We start from the raw sequence: 14,538 nt of genomic DNA on the forward strand, positions 1-14,538 counted from the left end.
GTAGAAATAATTTGCACATTTTTGTGTTTTGTAGCCATTTCTGGTTTTTACAAAAAAAAAAAAAAAATAAAAAACTAAATATGAACCCAGCCTCACAGACCTAACAAAAAGATCTTGCATTCAATTACTAAAAACAGACATCTTTAGAGAGCTTACAGGTCCTCTTCAAAAGAGTGCCCAATGAGACCTTTTGAAGAACTGTGGTCCATCGCTAGCACTGCTGTTTCCATAGCACCTAAACACTTGAAAAAAAGAGAGCAAGCAAGTCTCCTCATCTTTACCCCCCGAATTTCAGAGACTACCGTCTATTTTGTATTTCAACCCCTCCACCAATGGTTTTAAGGTGGGGGTCCAAGAGAAAACAGTTAAAAGCAACATTTACAATTCTGCTAGTTGCTATTGGAAACTGTGGAAAACTTAACAGACACATTGGTCCTGATTTATCAATCAATTAGACCACAGCAACCAATCACAGCTCAGCTTTCATTTTACCCGAGCTCCTTAACCCCTTAGGCCTATTTTGACCTTAAATGGGCACTGTCATCAACTTTTTTTTTTTGTTGATATGTTGTAGTACATATGTACTACAACATATCTCTAATATATTTTCATTTTTTTTAAATTTTTATTAAAATGTTTAAATTAACGTTTGAAAACCGGCCATTAGGGGTCTCCCTCCTAGTGGCCGACTGCAGGCTGGCGTGACATCACGCCTGAATTCGGACTGATGCCGGCCGGACATCGGTCCTAATTCATTCAGCTTGTTCTGCGCACGTGATCTATGCTTTAGACTGTATTTAAATCTGCTCCAGCATGGTCTGACATGTCAGCGTACTTCCAGCCAATGCGACTGCGACTTGTGGTGAAAAGTCGCTTTTGATAAATTTAGCACCACTGCATTTTCCCGTCTAAAATAGATTAGAATGCATCATGTTCTAAAAATCCTCTAAAGCAAAAGTCGCAAAAAAGTCGCACATATTTAGACTGTGACTTTCTGTGCGACAAATTTAGACAGGAAAAGCCAGTCTAAATCCTTTGATAAATCTCCCCCAATATGTCTACTTTATGTTGGCATCATAAAGTTGACAAGTTATTATTTTTTGAAGACATCAGAGGACTTCAAAGTATAGCAGCAATTTTCAAAATTTTCACGAAAATTCAAAATCAGAATTTTTCAGGGACCAGTTAAGTTTGAAGTGAATTTGAGGGGCCTTTCTGTGAGAAATACCCCACAAATGACTCCATTATAGAAACTGCAACCCTCAAAGTATTCAAAATGACATTCAGAAAGTTTGTTAACCCTTTAGGTGTTTCACAGAAACAGCAGCAAAGTGGGAGAAAAATCTAAATCTAAATTTTTTTACACTAACATGTTCATGTAGCCCAATTTTTTCCTTTTTACAAGGGTTATAAGGAGAAAAAGCCCCCCAAAATTTGTAGCCCAATTTCTCTCGAGTAAGGAAATACCTCATATGTTGACGTTAAGTGCTTTGCGGGAGCAAAACATGGCTCAAGAGGGAAAGAGCAACTGTGGGATTTTGGAGAGCGAATTTAGCTGAAATTGTTTTTGGGGGGCATGTTGCATTTAGGAAGCCCCCATGGTGCCAGAACAGCAAAAAAAAAAAAAAAACACATGGCACACTATTTGGGAAACTACCCCCCTCAAGGAACGTAACAGTATAGTGGGTATAGTGTGCCTTAAAGCGTACCCGTCAGATCCACCAAAAAATTGTTTTTTATATATATCACTCAGTACCTAATTCTGACCATGTACATCTAATTTTTATGTGTCTAGCACCTTTATTTATTACACTTTTAAAGGGGTTCTCCGGGGCTTACACATCTTATCCCCTATCCAAAGGATAGGGGATAAGATGCCTGATCACGGGAGTCCCGCCGCTGGGGACGCCCGTGATCATGCACGCGGCGCCCTGTTTGTAATCAATCCCCGGAGCGTGTTCGCTCCGGGTCTGATTACGGGCGACCACCGGGCCGGCGGCGTGTGACGTCACGCCTCCGCCCCTGTGTGACGTCACGCCTCCGCCCCTGTGTGACGTCACGCTCCGCCCCTCAATGCAAGCCTACGGGAGGGGGCGTGCCTCCCGTAGGCTTGCATTGAGGAGCTGAGCGTGACGTCACACACCGCCGGCCTGGTGGTCGCCTGTAATCAGTCCCGGAGCGAACACGCTCCGGGGACTGATTACAAACGGGGTGCCGCGTGCATGATCACGGGCGTCCCCAGCGGCGGGACTCCCGCGATCAGGCATCTTATCCCATATCCTTTGGATAGGGGATAAGATGTGTAAGCACTGGAGAACCCCTTTAATTTAGCTCACTAGTCTGAATTCCTCTCAAAGGGACTGGGCGTGGCATCACTGTGCAGGTCTCCGCCCCCCTCCCTCAGTATGCTGTCTGCTCACATCTCCCCTAGCATTAGCAAAACTACAACTCCCAGCATGTCCTCACTGACAGTAACAGGACGCAAGCTGAAAGTGGGAGGATTTTTCCTCCAGCTGTGAGCCCTGCCTATGTCATGGACACACCAATCAAGGAAGTGTCTCCATGACGTAGGTGATGATGCATGGACACAGCAGGACTAGTATGTGTCCAAGCAGGCAGGGGGGCAGTTGTTTGACTGGCTTTATCAGTATGAAATACTGAAAATGTTCTAATGAAACCAAATCCAAAACCTATTGGTTATACTTTTACAACATATCAAAAGTTTTTGTATCTGACAGTGCCCATTTAACACCTCACAGGTGTTTGACAGGTTTGTGTTGAAGTTGGACGTGAAAATGAAAAATGCGATTTTTAACACTAAAATGATGGTGTTACTCCAAATTTTTCATTTTCACATGGGATAATAGGTGAAAATGGACCCCAAAATGTGAAGCCCAATTTCTCCCGAGTAAGGAAATACCTCATATCTGGACGTAAAGTGCTCTGCTGGCGCACTACAGGTCTCAGAACAGAAGGAGCGCCATTGGGCTTTTGAAGAGAGAATTTGTTTGGAATAAAAGTCAGGGGCCATGTACATTTACAAAGCCCCCATGGTGCCAGAACAATGGACCCCCCACATGTGACCCTATATCGGAAACTACATCCCTCACGGAATGTAATAAGGGGTGAAGTAAGCAATTACACCCCACTAGTGTTTGATAGATCTTTGGAACAGTACATGGTGCATGAGCCCTCTTGTGCATTCGCAGATCACTTTACACCCACATATGGGGTATTTCCGTACTGAGGAGAAATTGCCTAAAAAATTTTGGGGGTTGTTTTTTCCTTTTACCTCTTGTGAAAATTAAAAGTATGGGACAACATCAGCATGTTAGTGTAAATAAATAAAAACATTTACACTAACATACTGATTTAGACCCCAACTTTTCCATTTCATAAGGGGTAAAAGGAGTAAAAGTCCCCCAAATTTTTTTACGCAATTTCTCCCGAGTATGGAAATACCCCATATATGGCCATAAACTGTTGCCTTGAAATACGACAGGGCTCTGAAGTGAGAGAGCGCCATGCGAATTTGAGGCCTAGATTAGGGATATGCACAGGGGCGGACCCGGATGCAAGCATTACAATTGCCTCCGCCACCACAAATACCTTACAGCAGTGTTTCCAAAACAGGGTGCCTCCAGCTGCTGAAAAACTCCCAGCATGCCTGGACAGTCAATGGTTGTCCGGCAATGCTGGGAGTTGTTTTGCAACAGCTGGAGGCTCCTTTTAGGAAACACTGCTGTACGAGGAGTTTAAAATTTTTATGGGGGGGGGGTACTGTGTAGGGGTATGTGTATATGTAGTGGTTTACCCTTTATTTTGTGTAGTGTTGTGTTTTTAGGGTACATTCACACAGGCGGGTGTTCACAGCGAGTTAGGCAACAGACACACTCAGTGCTTCCCCACCATTGTGCCTCCAGCTGTTTCAAAACTACAACTCTCAGCATGCACGGTCTGTCAGTGCATGCTTGGAGTTGTAGTTTTGCAACAGCTGAAGGCACACTGGTGGGGAAACACTGAGTTAGGTTCTGTTACCTAACTGTTTCCTCACCAGTGTTTCCTCACCAGTGTGCCTCCAGACCGTGCATGCTGGGAGTTGTAGTTATGCAACAACTGGAGGCACACAACTACAACTCCCAGCATGCCGAGACAGCAGTTTGCTGTCTGGGCATGCTGGGACTTGTAGTTTTGCAAGATCTGAAGGGCCACAGCTTAGAGACTCTAAACTGTTGTCCTCCAGGCCACTTACCCTGATCGCTGTTGCTGAAGTTCTGTGCCGCCATCGCCATGACATCAGGATCGCCGCCGGATGACGTAATCGCCGCCTTGACCTGGATCAGGTGAGCTCCACTGTTCCCCAGCTCTGCCCAAACAGCCATGAGATGGCAGAGTGGGGGAACTGAACTTTAACTCCCGTGCCTGGCGAGTGGCAGGGAGCGGAAATGCTCAGGGCATACAGGTATGCCCCGAGTCCTGAAGGATCGGGGATGCAGGGCGTATGCATACGCCCTGCGTCCCCAAGAGGTTAAGGACTGAGCAGTTTTCCATTTTTACACTTTTGTTTTTTCCTCCTCACCTTTTAAAAATCATAACGTTTTCAATTTTCCACCTACAGACCCATATGAGGGCTTCTTTTTTGTGCCACCAATTGTACTTTGTAATGACTTCAATCATTTTACCCAAAAATGTATGGCGAAACCAGAAAAAAATATTTGTGGGGCAAAATTTTGAAAAAAAAAAAAGTTATTTTGTAACTTTTGGGGGCTTCAGATTCTACGCAGTGCATTTTTCGGTAAAAGGACACCAGATTTTTATTCTGTAGGTCCATACGATTACAATGATACCCAATTTATATAGGTTTTTCTTTATTTTACTAATTATAACTACATGCACCAAAATTAGCATGTTTAAAATTGTCCTCTTCTGACCCCTATAACTTTTTTTATTTTTCTGTACACAGCATGGTATGAGGGCTTATTTTTTGCGCCGTGATCTTAAGTTTTTATCGGTACCATGATTGTTTTGATTGGACTTTTTGATCACTTTTTATAAATTTCTTTAGGGTATACAAAGTAATACGCAATTTTGGAATTTTTTTTTATGTGCACACCATTGACCTTGCGGTTTAATTAACATTATATTTTTATAGTTTGGACATTTACGTATGCGACAAAACCACATGTTTATTTTTGTTTACATATTTATTTCTTTTTTAGGGTGCGTTCACACTGAGTAATTCAAGAGGCATTTACTCGAGTAATTCCTCTTGAATTCTCCGCTCCATATTAATGCACATCTCCTCTGTCCATTGACTTTAATGTTATTTCTGCTGGCCTGTTCACACTGCGGAAATTCTGCTAGCAGAATTCCGAAGCTAAATTCCTTTCCGCTTGAAGAAAGAACATGTTCATTCTTCAAGCAGAATCAGCGAGTAGAATCCAATAGAAGTCAATGGTAAAAAAAAGAATTCGTTTTCAAGCAGAATTCGAGCGGAATTCAGAAAAGTAGATTAAATAGCCTCCTCCTTCATTCCTCTTAATTTCCTCATGGAGAAGGCAACAATTTCCCGACCGAAATTATTCCTCGTGAATTTCTCTTGAACTCCTCAGTGAGAACACACCCTTAATGTGAAAAGGGGGGGGGGGGTGATTCAAACTTTACTTATTTATTTATTTTTACACTTTTTTTTAGCCCCCATAGGGGACGATTACTTGCAGTCCTTTGATTGCAAACACTGAACAATGCTATGCCATAGCATAGCATTGATCATTGTAATCTTCATGGATCTCAGGCTTGGAGCAATCAAATGACGATTGGACAGCGTGGAGTGAGGTAAGGTGCCACCTGCTGTCCTCTCAGCTGTTCGGGATGCCGCATTTTCACCGTGGCATCCCGAACAGCTCCGCTGAGCTAACCGGCATTGATTTCTCCCGTTTTAGACATTGCAATCAACTTTGATCACGGCTTCTAAAGGGTTAAAACCGGACATCAGCCCGATCGGCAATGTCCGGTATTAGCCGCGAGTCCTGGTTGCATCGACGATGTTCGATATTAACCGCGGGACCCAGCAGATACGAAGTGTGCTCAGCTTCTGAGCGCGCTTCACTTTACGGGAGCAGGCCACGGACGTCTGTGGTCGTTAAGATATAAAATATGAGCTCTGATTGGCTGCTTGGAAAAAATCACTCGTTTCTGTTTCAGACAGATTGATAAATCATGGCCAATAACCGTTTTTTCATATCAGATAACTGTACTATTCCTGGTATAAAACTGACACTTTCTAGAATCAAATCTCTGGATCAAGTTCTGTAAACATGTTGTGCTAGCAAGGAGTGTTTTTAAAGCTCCAGCTTTGAACTATAACACAGACCAAGTCAGGATCAGTTCAGGATAAGTGAAAAAAATCTAGTGTAGACACTAAAAGTTCAAAGGGTGACTTATTTATCAAATGCTTAACTTTATGATCTACAAAAACTGCTATATGTTATGCGTTATATCGAGCTACATACCCGATGGTACTGGAGTAAGCGATATCAATTCAGGAGATGCTGTTCCGAGCCTCCTTTCAATAACTGGTGTACTATGTAGACAAACATGTTTAGATTTGTGCCTTTTTTGTTTTAGTGGAGGAGGGGAAGGTGTTGATACTATAATTTCACTTTTCACAGTCTCCTTTGAGTCATCTTCCATGTGCTCATCATTTGGGGATAAAATCATATTCTCCTCTACCCAGTCCTTGCAGTCCTCAGGAGATGGTTTATGATCCGGACATTCAAGGTTCTTCCATGGTGTTAAGACTGGAGATGCTGGTGATACGGAACTATCAGACATATCATTTTCATTAGTCTTTTCGTTTGATTCAATATTAATTTCTACAAGGGGTGAATCAGTTAACCCTTCAACTTCACTGCAGTCTGAACCCAGAAGGGAAGTAGGGGGGCTGGCTATATGGATCTTTACTTTTTCTCCATTCTCTGGCTGATCCACTGAACTTGCAGGCTGTGCTAATAAAATCTGTACCTCCTTTGGAGGCAAGCTATTGCAGCCACTGGGAACTGAAGTAGTCTTGATATTTTTATCATTAATTGTCTCTTCAATTAAAGGAACTTTACTTGATGTCTTAGAGGACTCATACAGTTCTTTTGCCTGCAGCCATAGTTGAACCCTCTCGGGAGCAGGTGCAATTTTACAGGGCATGATCACCAGCTTTTTATCATCATCAGGATTCACTTTATGTTTCTCTTGCTCCATGAGCAATCTGTTCATTCGAGTGGGTGATACTGGCCTAGGGTTTTGCGTCATTGCTGAAAAGGCAGTCTTCCACAGTCTTAGTCCCTCCATTAGAAAATCCCCTTCAAACTCAGGAAGATTATTTGCTAGTTTTGTCTCAACGGTGAGAACACGACCTCCAACCTCTCTGCACAGAAACAATTGCAGAAAATAATTAAGATTAATGAATAACAATTGAAGTAAGCTACAGAAATCAAGTATTACTACACTAAGGGCAAAAGAGGCCGACTCCTTCAAGCTGTCTAAAATATGCACTAATATTGTACATAAAAAATACCCCTTTTATTCAGCTATCACAATAAAATCTGACAGCACTTAATCTGTATGTTACTTTGACAAATGAGCATTTTCATCACAATTATAGCAAGTCACATAAGCAGTCCATTAAAGTACTTCGTTTCACACATACACTGTTTAAAAATCGGAATAAATGCTCTTTCTACCCGTACAACTGCTGTGTGGTGTATTCTGTTGTCAGCTACGTATAACTCAGCAAATAGTATCATCTCATCTTCATAGTATTGAGTGTGAAAAGAGCTGTGTCGACCACCACCCGAAGCTGTGTCCGACACGTCCCCTCCATGCAGCTCTATAGGAGAGCCGGAGGTACCCAAGTGGTGGTCGACACGTTCCATTCAGGAGGAGAGCCAGAGCACAGGGATCCTGGCAGTCTGGCCCCCCGCAATCTCACACTTATTCCCTATCCTTAGGATAGGTGATATGTTTTTTTATCCCAGAGTACTCCTTTAAGGTGGTCAGTTGCAAGTTTGTGTTCTCTTTGACGCCCCTCTTAAGAGTGGCAACATGGGGGCCTCAAAACAACTTTCAAATGACCTGAAAACAAAAATTATTCAACATTATGGTTTAGGGGAAGGCTATAAAAAGCTATCACAGAGATTTAAGTGATTTAAGTTCCACTGCAAGAAACATAATGAGGAAATCGAAGACCACAGGCACAGTTCTTGTAAAGGCCAGAAGTGGCTGGCCAAGTAAAATATCCGAAAGGCAAATGCCAAAGATGGAGAGAACAGCCCACAGACCACCTCCAAAGACCTACAACATCATCTTGCTGCAGATCGTGTGACTGTGCATTGTTCAACAATTCAACGCACTTTGAACAAAAGAAATGATGAGGAAGAAGCCTTTTCTGCACAGACACCACAAACAGTCGCTTGAGGTATGCAAACACACTTTTGGACAAGCCAGCTACATTTTGGAAGAAGGTGCTGTGGACCGATGAAACAATTTGGAAGTTGGAATTATTTGTTCATAAGAAGTGACTTTATGCATGGCGTCAAAAGAACACAGCGTTCCAAGACAAACACTTGCTACCCACAGTAAAAATTTTTGGAGGTTCCATGATGCTATGGGGCTGTGTGGCCAGTGCCGATACTGGGAGTCTTGATAAAGTTAAGGGATGGATTCCACTCAACATCAGCAGATACTTGAGATTAATGTAGATGAATCAGTTGCAAAGTTATAATTACCCCAGAGCTGGATATTTCAACAAGATAACAACCTGAAACACTGCTCAAAATCTACTCCGGCATTTAAGTAGAGAAGTACAATGTTCTGGAATGGCCATCCCAGTCCCCAGACCTGAATAGCATAAAAAAATCTGTAGTGTGATTTAAAGTGGGTCCATGCTTGGCAACCATCAAACCTAACTGAATTGGTGAAGTTTTGCAAGGAGGAATAGCCCAAAATACCTTCATCCAGAATCTCCTTACCAGGCTATAGGAAGTGTCTAGAGGCCATTATTTCTGCTACAGGAGGATTAACTATATACTGATGTGATATTTCTGTTGGGTGCCCAAATTTATGCACCTGTACAGTATACGTTTGTTTTGATTCAGATTGCACATTTGTGCTGTTCATCCAATAAACCTCATTTTACTACTAAAATATATCAGCGTCTTTCAGATATTTAAAAAAAAATAAATAAATAAATGATGACACCTCTAGGCTCACAACAATTAACAATAAAGTCAGGAAAAAGAGAATAGGCTATAGAAAAATTATAGCTTCAGATCTGCAACAGATGTGCGCCAAACATTCACATTTAATAATCACATTTTATAACACATAATATAAAATTTTATGTCTGTGCAAAACACGGGATCCTTATGCATTATAAAAACTCATTTGTTTTGCCAATGTATAGTACAGTGTCTGTGTTACACTGAGCAGCAGAATGTGCTTTGGACTCATGAACTAAAAATCGCACCAGTGTTTTTGACTTGATTGCATATGTTTGTTTGGTGTCAGTAACCAGATGACTTTTAATGAATTTTCATAATACATAGGGATCCCATGATTTGCACATTTTGTATTGTTGTGTTATTAAATGTGAAGGTTTGGCACACTTCTATCGCAGACTTGAAGCTATTATTTTTATATAGCCTATTCTATTTTTTCTGATTTTATTGTTAATTGTTTTGAGCCTGAAGGTGTCATCTTGTTTTTTATATATTGGTTTTCTTTAGTACATTTGGGTGGTACACAGACCGTCAGCTGAATTGAGGGTGAGCCACAGAAGTTTAGTTTAGTTCAAGCTTTCAGTTATTTGATAGCTCAAAATGAAATTGCTGATCCAAAACACCAAAATATTTGTTAAAAGAAAATCATGGAAATTGTCAGGGGGAGCCTAAACTTTAGCATACGACTGTATCACCCATCAAGCATTTATGTCGAGCCACCTACAAGTGTGCATGAGCTAAAGGTCCAGCTGTAACATCTGTGGCCATGTGCCACAGGATGCCATACTGAACTTGTATGCCTCTATGCCCAACCTCAGTTTGAATCCAGACTAACAGAGTATTGGAGCCTTTCAATAGTAGTTTTTCCCAATAAACTTATCCTTTCGCTCTGATATTATCACTTACACATATAATAATCACATTTACACACGTTTCATCTAATTTCAACAACACTTCATGATGAAGTATTTTTTTTTTTTCTTCAATGAGTGTAGTTAAATGCGACACTGGTATTTTGGCATGCTCACCTTGGTTTTTCTGGAGCATCAGAAGGGTTACTGAAGAATGGTTCCTGATAAACAGTTTCCATCAGGTCATGATCCATTAGAGTTGCCATGATTTCTTCCCGGCTAGGTGGAGACATGAGCGGCTTTAAAATATGTACTGGTCGAGGTGTAGCACTCCCATTCTTGGACTGAGAAGGAGAACTCATTGATCTTGGTGAGCTGTCCGGTGTGGGCGTCAATCCGCCACCATGTCTTGAAATGTATAGTTCTAAGTCTCCATCCATAAAATCAATTTCAGGGGAGGAAGCAAGTCCAGTAAAAGATGAACTGGAAACAGATTGGTTGTCCCTAGTCTTATTAATTACATCTGTATGAATCCATTCAGATTGTGCTGTATTAAAGGAGGCATTTCTAAAAAGCTCTTGGCTACCAAGCTTACATTTATTATTCTCTAAATCTTCGGTATGCTGGGTAAATCTTCCATCTACTGATGGTGGATAATGAAAACTTGGAACAAGTAATCCATTTTTAAGTTGGTAACCATGAGGGCTTTGTTTATTGTTGGTGAAAGATTTTTCAAACATGTCAGGGCTAAGGGAGCTAGGTCTCAAAAGCACTTTTTGTTCTGAAGCACTACGGACATTTGTAGGTTCCATCTGTTTAATCTCCTGTTTTATACGCTCATTATCTGTGGCACTTGTAGGACAAGGATCACTCAAAAACTTCTGAGGCAAATTTTGATCAGCAGGGATGAACTGGCTCCCTGTATATAAACTGCAAAGGCCTGTTTGCCCTACAGCATTAATATCAAAATTGTAGTTATGCTCAGGAGATAAACTATCTTCAAGTGAATAGCAGCTTTCAAAATCAGGGTCTGCAAAAATTGCAGGACTTCCATCTGACGCTAAGCTCTTAATATGGCGATCGGCCTGATTTTTAACCAATACAGTTTTAACATTTTTGGGAGCTTTCGGCTTTGTGATACGAGGAGCTCTTGGTTTTTTGTTGGCTGTTGAGCACTGTGACTTTTTATTAGTACACTTTGGGTCAATCTGAGAAGATTGACCCCCTTTGAGTTTAGGGCTGGACTCTTCTAATGCAGTTGCCTTTTCTTTCTCTTGCTTTTTGTGAAGCAATTCCTTCAAGACGGCGATTCCACAATGTGCATCCAAGACTCCCGGTGATGTACTTGTTTTTATAGTGTTCTGAAGTGTTTTTGTGCAAGAAAAAATGTCAGGCAAACAGTTTTGATTAAATTTATGAGGAGTAAACTGGGTTCCATCAAACAAATCCCCTTTTGGTTCCCAAGTTGCCATTTTGATAGGGCTTCTTAGAGACGTCACCAAAGAACTTCGAGGTAAGTGACTTTCTGAAGAAGAGTTTAAGTCACTTTGTTTACTCTGATCTTGGCTACTTGTTACCTGTTGCTGACTGTTCATCGTGCAAGGTAAAAGTTTAGATTGCAACTTCTCAAAAAGCATAGCATCAGGTACACTTTGAGAGTCCCGTAATTTCACAACAGATGCTAAAAGCCTTTTCTGCACTTCTGTGGGATCCTCCTCTTGAGTAAAAGGAGTACACTTTAAGGTAAATTGTGCATTTTGTATTACCTGAGAGGGACGACTAACAGAACTCGAGATCAGATTTTGAGTTGTGTTTTTTGACTGAAACACATTTGGGACTGGTACTTTTGTGTTATTTATCTTGAATGACTCTATGCCTTGATTTAATGGCAGCGGTGATGATGAAACACTAGTCTCCTTTTGGACACTGGCATTGTTCTGGGAGCTAGAAGTGGTTGTACCAATAAAAGATTGTGTGCTTCCCTGTAAGTCTTCCTGTTTGTATGAAGATGAGAACTGAGTAGAATGTACATGTTGAGTAGAAAACAAAGTAAAGTCTGATAACTGAGTATCAGTTGCTGATTTTGTGGTTTCATTTACCTGGTTACCAGATTGATTTTGATCCAATGTTTCTAATCCAGATTTTTCAATAACTGCTTTCTTACCTCTGTCTTTAATTTTTGTATGTTTTCTTGGTGCCTTTTCACTTTTTTTCTGCCTAGGTTTCCCCTTTTCTTTTTTACCGTCTTTCACTGACTCAAGCTGATTCATTTGGTTTCCAGGTCTGTTCACTGTGGATGGGCTTAAAGGGATCTTTCTCTTTGTTTTGTTTGTTTGAGCTCTTCGCTGCCGTTTTTTAGGACAAACAACTTCTTTCTTCCCTGCGATTAAGGAAAATGTTTTAAAAAGAGGAGTCTGTTCAACAGGACTTCTCTTCAGCTCTTCCGCTTGGGGGTCTGTTGGTGACCAGCAACGTGGAGGTGACATGTGTATTGGGCTTGGACTTCTTTCAGTAAGAAAGCCTAATTTTGACATAACATCCTTGTAGTCTGTATCACAATCCTCTGTTTCAACATTATACGATGGCATCGGAGGTGTAAGAAAAGTACAAGGTTTTTTTCTACGTGGAGGTAGGGGTCGACTAAGGATTTCACCCTCCATCTTTGAGACCTTGCTAGGCTTTTTCTTAGTAGATTTCGGTTTTGCTTTTCTCTTATTATTCTTCTTTGGTACTACAGGGTATAGTGGATATTTGGTAGCAGGAGAATCTGGCACTTTGGGCCAGAAATCTTTTAAAGGAGCCATTTTATCATAGAACTTAAGTTTTTCTTCTGTTAACGTTACACAATCTTCACTATGATCTAACTTTTCTAATTTTATCTGCATATTTTTTCTGCCTTTAAATCTGTTAATGATTATATATTTTATAATTACTGGTGGTAGCTTATTCGATACCTTTCTACGTTTGCGTGACTTTTGAGGACTACTTGCATATTCATTGGCTTCAACAGACTGAGGTAGATTAACTTTTAAGTTGCTTGCTCCAAGGCTTGCCTCCCCATCTTCGCTTTCAAAATTGACTTTCCTTTTTGCCCTTAAAGTATATTTATTTCCATAAAGTGCTGATGAAGGGTCAGAATCTGCATTGCCCTCTTCAAATTGACATTCAAAGCTATTCACTTCACACGTGTTTCCTTGAAATGCTCCATCTTCCATCATGACAGCAATGTCACAGGAAGGTACCCTGTCAACATCAGGAGGACTTTTACTACAGGCATTACCTGGAGCATAACTACTGTCTTTTACCAGTTCTATGTTATTAAAATTGACAGAGCCATGGGCATCAGAAGGGTCCGTAATATCTTGTATTGAGTGCTGCTGGTCTTGTTCAAGATCACTTTTTCTATCGTGTATTTGATCTTCTTGCCGATCCGCTTCCCCTACAACATTTGCCTGATCTTTACTCACAGCACCTTTCATCTTCTTCGAGAGCTTTAATCTTGATGGTTTCTTAGGCTGCTGACTTTTGCAAGACATTGCAGTAGCTTTCTGTGGCCGGTTCAAACAGTTTGAAAGAACAACACTGGGAAAAAACTTGTAGTGGGTCACCTGCTGGTTAGCACTGGTCACTTCAGCTTTATGTTCATGAAATTCTTCATATCGTACCTTCATTTTATTAAGGCTACCTTCATTGATATCAGCAATTACAGTCCTATCACAATTTTCAGTTAAGGCTGCATGAGCAAAGCTGTTTGGGGGAATATTACATTTATCACTTGTGTCGGCAGTTTTTTTAGTTTTGTTACTACTCAGGTCTGTGAAATTTCTGTGAGTTCTGTCCAAAGTACCTTCACTACCATGCCGGTTCAAATGCAAAAAGGAAGCAGCATCCTTTTCTTTCCTAATGCTGGCGAATTTCCTGCACTGCAGATGTCTATTCACTGAGGAAATCCCATCCTCATAGACATTCTTGTCACTTGCTGGAATAGAGACAATGTCATTCATAGCTGCTTCTTTATGTAGGATTTCTGAATGTGCAGAATTGTTAAACGGTGCTGGATATTTTATACTGTAAGTGCTATCATTTGTGAAGTTGTGGACGGAAAGTTCAGTTCCCTTTTCCACAGGTGACTGGGGGAGATCGTCAATTAAACCCTCTTTTTTTAACACATGAGGAGATGAAAGGGCACTTGTTTGCTGACACTGGAATGCGGTTTTGGCAGAAGATTGAGGCTCCAGGGAAGCAGCATCTTTGTGAAAGATGGAGGTTTTTATTGACAATTTGCTCTTTGCAATTACAGAAGAGTGGGTTAAAGTACTTTCATTATTCATGCCATTATCTAAAAGAGAAATAAAAAAGGAAAAAAAGATGAATTTCCAAATACGTAAAACTTTGCATTTTATACTCTACGTATT

The 14,538-nt window shown here is 40.9% G+C and overlaps 1 protein-coding gene across 2 annotated transcripts in view; it reads right to left on the reverse strand.

Moving 5' to 3' along the window:
• The window catches only part of REV3L (REV3 like, DNA directed polymerase zeta catalytic subunit), a 224,886-nt gene that overhangs the window by 58,539 nt on the left and 151,809 nt on the right, over nucleotides 1–14,538 (reverse strand). For both annotated transcript variants that reach the window (XM_056566337.1, XM_056566338.1), the window contains 2 exons: nucleotides 10,301–14,462; nucleotides 6,513–7,420 (listed from right to left, as the gene is read on the reverse strand). In XM_056566337.1, coding sequence (XP_056422312.1) covers nucleotides 6,513–7,420; nucleotides 10,301–14,462 — 5,070 coding nt within the window. The remainder of the gene's footprint in view (nucleotides 1–6,512; nucleotides 7,421–10,300; nucleotides 14,463–14,538) is intronic.

Source organism: Hyla sarda, chromosome 3, assembly GCF_029499605.1.
Source record: "Hyla sarda isolate aHylSar1 chromosome 3, aHylSar1.hap1, whole genome shotgun sequence".
In the NCBI taxonomy this organism is placed as follows: Eukaryota; Metazoa; Chordata; class Amphibia; order Anura; family Hylidae; genus Hyla; species Hyla sarda.